The sequence below is a fragment of the Puntigrus tetrazona genome, chromosome 3 (genome assembly GCF_018831695.1).
Source record: "Puntigrus tetrazona isolate hp1 chromosome 3, ASM1883169v1, whole genome shotgun sequence".
In the NCBI taxonomy this organism is placed as follows: Eukaryota; Metazoa; Chordata; class Actinopteri; order Cypriniformes; family Cyprinidae; genus Puntigrus; species Puntigrus tetrazona.
The window spans coordinates 2,786,166-2,792,165 of record NC_056701.1 but is presented as its reverse complement, the minus strand read 5'-3'; the positions used below and the strand labels follow the sequence as shown (position 1 = coordinate 2,792,165).

At 37.7% G+C, this 6,000-nt stretch overlaps 1 protein-coding gene across 3 annotated transcripts in view; it reads left to right on the top strand.

Moving 5' to 3' along the window:
- Window positions 1-6,000, top strand: part of rbfox3b (RNA binding fox-1 homolog 3b) — a 665,057-nt gene that overhangs the window by 585,849 nt on the left and 73,208 nt on the right. For all 3 annotated transcript variants that reach the window (XM_043235046.1, XM_043235047.1, XM_043235045.1), the window contains exon 3: window positions 4,611-4,811. In XM_043235046.1, the coding sequence (XP_043090981.1) occupies window positions 4,695-4,811 (117 nt within the window). In that variant the 5' untranslated portion in view covers window positions 4,611-4,694. The remainder of the gene's footprint in view (window positions 1-4,610; window positions 4,812-6,000) is intronic.

Genomic DNA, 6,000 nt, shown 5'->3' with positions numbered 1-6,000 from the left:
GATGGATGAGAAACCATCTGCTACAAATGGACTCCACACACACACACACACACACACACACTCTCTCTCTCTCTCTAATGTTAATGAACACGTACCGTAGACTCGCACTGTGTATATATGAAGCTGAATATGATGACTCCAGATTTCAGGAGCTAAGGCAAAACCGAACGCAATGACTCCGATCCTCGAAAACAGAACTGTGGTATTTAGTTTATGAATTACGTATGAATTATCTTCACTTAGTTGCAAATGTGTTCAAGATGACATTCAGATATAAAGATAAAGATGCAGTGACTACTTTTACCCCAACATTTTAGATCAGGGATTCAAAAACTTTTCCGTCAGCCATTCGACCGAAAATATTCACTTGCGGTTATATTTAAATAACTGAAAATATTTATTTTACATATTTATTTTAATCATTGCTCTCTGATGCCACTTAACGGTGGCTAGACGTGTTTATTTATATTTCAACTTATTTGTGTCGTTTCAGAAATAAGATTTATATTTATTTTTATTCACATCCTTTTTTTAAATTTATTTTTTTTTATAGTTTTTCTGACTTTTCTTTCTTTATTAGCAGTCTGTGAACTGATATTAGATTTCTTAACATTTAAAGCAATCAAAGTACATTTTTAAAATACGTACATATATATATATAGTTTGGAATAGTGGTCAAAAAGTAAAGAAAGTATTAGAAAAAAAAAAGTTTTATAAAACTTAAATATTATTATGCATTTAAGAAGAGTAGAATGAAAACTGAAACCTGTTATTAGTAAGATAAGTTTTATTACAAGTGCACAAGGTATTTTTTTAGGTTTGAATAGATGCTGAAATGTTCAATATGAGAATATCTGCAATATCTTGAACTACTGCGCATTTGCATACAGCTAAAGCAACGCACCTGTGCGTAAGTTAAACAAATAAAAGCAGTTATCAGTAAGGTGCGAGTACAAACTTTTTATTTTTGTTGGCTGGAGCGGATGCTGAAACGAAATCGACCCCAGACCTAAACACCGCCGACGAAACGTAAAACAAGCACACATCTGTACGACGAAACGACACGAAGCTCATGTGAAACGCCGAATCAGGGGCCCGAAACGTGTCTGACTGCTGGAGCACGTCTCTCTACGAGCGCCCTTCCCTCTGTAGTGAGGATGTTGACCACTTACGACGATGCTCGGGTTTGATGAAGTTTGCATCATCGGTTCCTTTATTTTAAAGCTAGCGAGGGGGCCGCTCTGACGCTCCTCTGCGAGAGGCCTGCTCACTTTTCACTTTCTCTTCCTCCGCCGCTGTGTCCTGTATTTCTCCTCATCTTCCATCTCTATTTCTCTCTCTCTCTCTCTCTCTCTCTCTCTCTCGCTCTCTCTCTTTCTCTGGGAGTGATTAATGGTGCGGCATGTTTCTGCTCTTGCCCTGCAGCATCTGCAGTGCAGCACCTCTCGCAGTCTCTGTCTGTCTCTCAGGTGATGTCTGTGTCTCCGTCAGGTCCTGCGGCTTCATCGCACGCCGTCATGGCAGGGCCGGACGGCACGGCGAGGTCTTTCCGGTGGATTTTGGGAGTCGTGCTCCCGGTTTTATTGCGTCGAAAAATCTTTCATCGAAATGTAATCGCTTTCTCCGTCCGAAAGCAGCTTTTTGAAAACAGCTAGTCGGAGCGTGAAGGCATTTTTAACAGATACGTGTTAATCGCAGAACAGAAAGTGCTCTAGAAATGTGTCTGTAATGCACATAAAATGACCGAAACAACAGTAAAACAACTTTTATTCCTAGCTGATCAAATTATTATCGATTAGTAAAGACATATTTTCATTCACAATACTATGTTGTGACATCAAAACATGTTTATCATATTGCATGGCTTGAAATCTACTACATTTGGATGTTATGGTCACAAAATCTGCTCTATATCTATGGCGTTTCTAACATGGTAAACTTGCTCAATAGCGCACCCGGTAAAATATTTAATTAAAATTAAAATGTATTTTAGGACTTTGTGGTATATATATATATATATATATACAGTATATATATATACAGTATATATATATATATATATATATGTGTGTGTGTATATATTTATCTTGCATTCATTAATTTTCATGATTTTTCTGAAATAATTCCACTATGCGTGTTTGCTGCTCAAGAAAAAAAAAAATCTTATTCCATCAATGTTAAAAAAGCTTCATATATTTGTGAAAACCAGGTTTTAGTCACGGTTCTTTCGACGAGGAAATAAAACAGCATGTACTTCAAATCTTTTGGCACATTTTAAATGTCTTTACTTTCAATTTCTTCTTCGCTTTCAATTCGTCTCCGCTGTCGATTTAATCGCCGTCGACTGATGCTACTTTTAATTTCTTTTCAAAAAAGTATTCTAACTGTAAACTTGCGCAGCAGCCTAAAGCAATGCCATCTCGGCAGCATAAAAAAGACCTGTCGGAACCAATCAGAACGCATCATGTAATTGATGTCATCGCATTTGTAGTTTACATCGATTTTTTATTTATCGTCCCGTTTTAAGCACAAAGCTTCTAAATAGCGGACGTGCGCGCCTGAAACTGGAATGATCTGGAAAAACTGTCGAATGCATGTTAAATGTGAGTTTGTGAGCGGTCCCGCGGTCATGTGATATCACACGAGGGCGAGACGCTGCAGAAAACGTGCGGCTCAAATGAAGTGTAACTCATCAGAGATGCAGACAAACCTGCTGCTGAACACACACACACACACACACACACACACAGTGTTGCAGTGATGTAATTTGTAGTGAAATCACATTAGCGTGTGCGCATGTGTGTGTGATGGGCGCCGTACACAGAACATCTGTTACTGACACACAGCGTTTGATTGATGCCTCTGCTTGTGTGCGAGTGCATGCGCATCAGTACTGTACGTAAAAAAAAAAAAAAAACGCGACGTCAGATCGTCGTCGCTTCATTTCACACTTTCTGCCCAATGCTTTCGCCTTGTTCTCGAGCGTTAAAATACTGTAATTGTGTGCAGAGCGTATAGAAACTGTACATTTGTGATCTGGTTTCCCACAGCGCTAGACTTTTAGTGCATTATAAACCTTTTACAAGCAGGGAAACAGATTAGCATCGGGGGTCGTTCGACAGCAGCGGAATAGCGATGTTTTGCGTTTTAGTCTTGAATGAGGCGATGCGCTCTGCGTGCATGTTGTTTTTCATCGACTGCAGACGGGAATGAACACATAAGGGCACTTACTAGGCGTCAGAGAGCGCTGTGAGTCTATTGATTTCAATGCTGCAAGTATGTAGAGGATTTCGAATTGAATCGGCACTTTAGTAAACACTTAAAATTGGATTCTCCATCCAACACCACGTTTAAAAATTTGGAGTGAATGTGTTTTTTTTTTTACGTTATATATTTATTCCTTAATCAAAGCATTTTCCTCATTATTACTCCAGTCTTCAGTGTCAAACGGCCCTTCAGAAAGAATTATAATACATAATAAGATTTGCTGCTTAAGAAGCATTTCTAAATCATCAGTGTTGAAAACGGTTGAAAACCACGATGCCTTTTAGCTTTTAGTTTAATTGAAACTGAGATATTTTGTAACATTATAAAAATAGCAGCTCATCCGTGAACAACAGCACCTGATATTTTCCCATTTTAAAAGAAATCGGTCGCCCTTACTTTTGAATTATAAAGTAGTATTGTTGCAGTGACCAATCAGAATGCAAGTATGCAAATATTATAATGATGTCAGCACAGCTTGACTTTCATTGCAGAATTTGGAGTTATGAAATATTTTCCAAAATAATGGCCCGATGGGGAAAAAAACAAATACAAATCTGTAAAATATACACCAAAAAAAAAGTTCTGTTTGCCAATATTTCATCATAAAAATATCATAGCAATATTTTAGGTTTTACGGTTTTAACTTTACAGTTAAATACTGTAATTTCATTAACTGATGGATTTTTTATAAATCAAACTTTTGAAGTAATGAAATCTGTTTTGTATCTTTGTAATACGATAATAGCATATCATAAATGTTAACATAAGTAGAAAAATACCACGTATAGCAGATTAACTTACCGTTTACCGTTTAATAGGTTTTTACTGTAGCATTTTTACGGTTTCCTTTTTTTTTACCGTTTTTACAGTTTAAGCGAAATCTTCTTTAGGTTGCAAAAATAATCCCAGAAGTGAGTCACACCAGACAAAGCCTTCCTGTGGTGACGGAGGGGGAACTGATTGCGCTAAACAATCGGTATTTTCATGCGAACGCTGCTTTATTTAGTAATAAAACATCGACGAATCGCTTCTCGTATCATCCTTTTCGTAAGTCATCAGCTAAATGAATGAATGTCACGGTAAGGGTGTGCAGTGGCTATAATTAGCTTTACGTATAAGTCTATAGCACGCGTGTGCGTCCTTGAGTGCGTTTTCAGGGGTCTTTGTGAGTGTTGAGCTCTGAAGGGGGTCGTGGGCAATTAAAGCACACATGCAGCGCCGCTATGCCATCACACACACACACACACACACACACACACACACGCAGCCGAGCATCCCTCCTCTGCTCTCATGCACCTCCCACCTCAGCATGCGAATGTTTAAGTGATCTTTATTGTGTGCAGAGTAAACAGAGAGAGCGAGGGAAGCCGCGCCGACAGCAGGACGAGAGACAGACAGAGATAGAGACAGAGACAGTGTGCGTTTAAATGTGGAAAGCGTCCTCTCTGAGCTCCATGGCAAACTCTGCGTGCGTGCTGCTGTCCGGCTCCGGGATGCTGCCACACTCGCTGCACGCGCCGCACGCCTTCCTCTACTTGTCCGAGGTAAGCAGCGCCCCGCTTTCGTCCGCCCGCGCTGAGCCGGCTTTTCCGCCTGACCTCTGACCTCTTCCGCGTCTCTTTAACGAGCACTTTTTCGCGCTTTTATCGGCATTGTTGGGGTTTGTCGAGCTCGTTTCGCTGCCCGCGTCGTGGTTGTTTTGCGAATTTTCGGTCATTTTTGATCACGAGACGGAGGACTGGAGCTCATTTCGGGTCACGATTCACAAAGTTATGCTGATTTCTATGCGCTCATGAATTATGCAGGATTTTCCCGTGTTAATCACTAAACACTGGTTTTAATGAACTCGCATTGATCTGTAGAATAAGTCGTTGCATACGTTTATTAGTTACCGTATAAATATCGGCATGTGCCTGACTTTGTTAAATTGTGTTTGGTTGGTCTGAATATTGGGTTTCTATGGCACTAAGTAAATTAATTTTCTGCAGCATTAACGTTATTGGCTGATATTAACTGGGTGCGCGTCTCTAGTATCATAGTTTGTTGTTTGCCATTAAATTGTGCGCCGTTTAGATACAAACAGAGTTATTTTTGACAAGCGCATGTCAGCAGTCACTCATTTTAGCTCATAATCACCGATATTAGCATATGCAGATACTCTCATGAATTATTCAGGAGCTCCATGGCTGGTGTTGGATCACTTGATCAATGTTCTTCATTAACACAAATTACTTTGTTGAATTAGTCATTAGATTGTGAATTTGTTTAAGTGCACAGGGGTTTGTTATTAAAATGTTTTATTTTTATTAGCAGTGCTTGATTTTTCGGTTTCTATGTAGCCATATCCACCAAAATAACAGCTTCAACTTTAAATTCTCATTACTTCTCATTACTATATATATATATAATTTATTTAGTTAATGATGACCTATTTGTTTCTTTTTAATAATTATTATCTAATATATATATATATATATATATATATATATATATATATATATATATATATATATATATATATATATATATATATATTAATTTTTCATTTAATTTTGAATTGATATAATTTTAAGTGCTATGCTTCATAATTGCTTATTACAAATAAGTCATTGTTTAATTAATTTAATTAATTATCATTATCATTATTAATATTTCTTTTTTAAAACAGTCTTTTTCTGTACTAAGATTCTCAAACAGTAAAAACATTGTTAAGCATAATTTGTTTTTGATTAT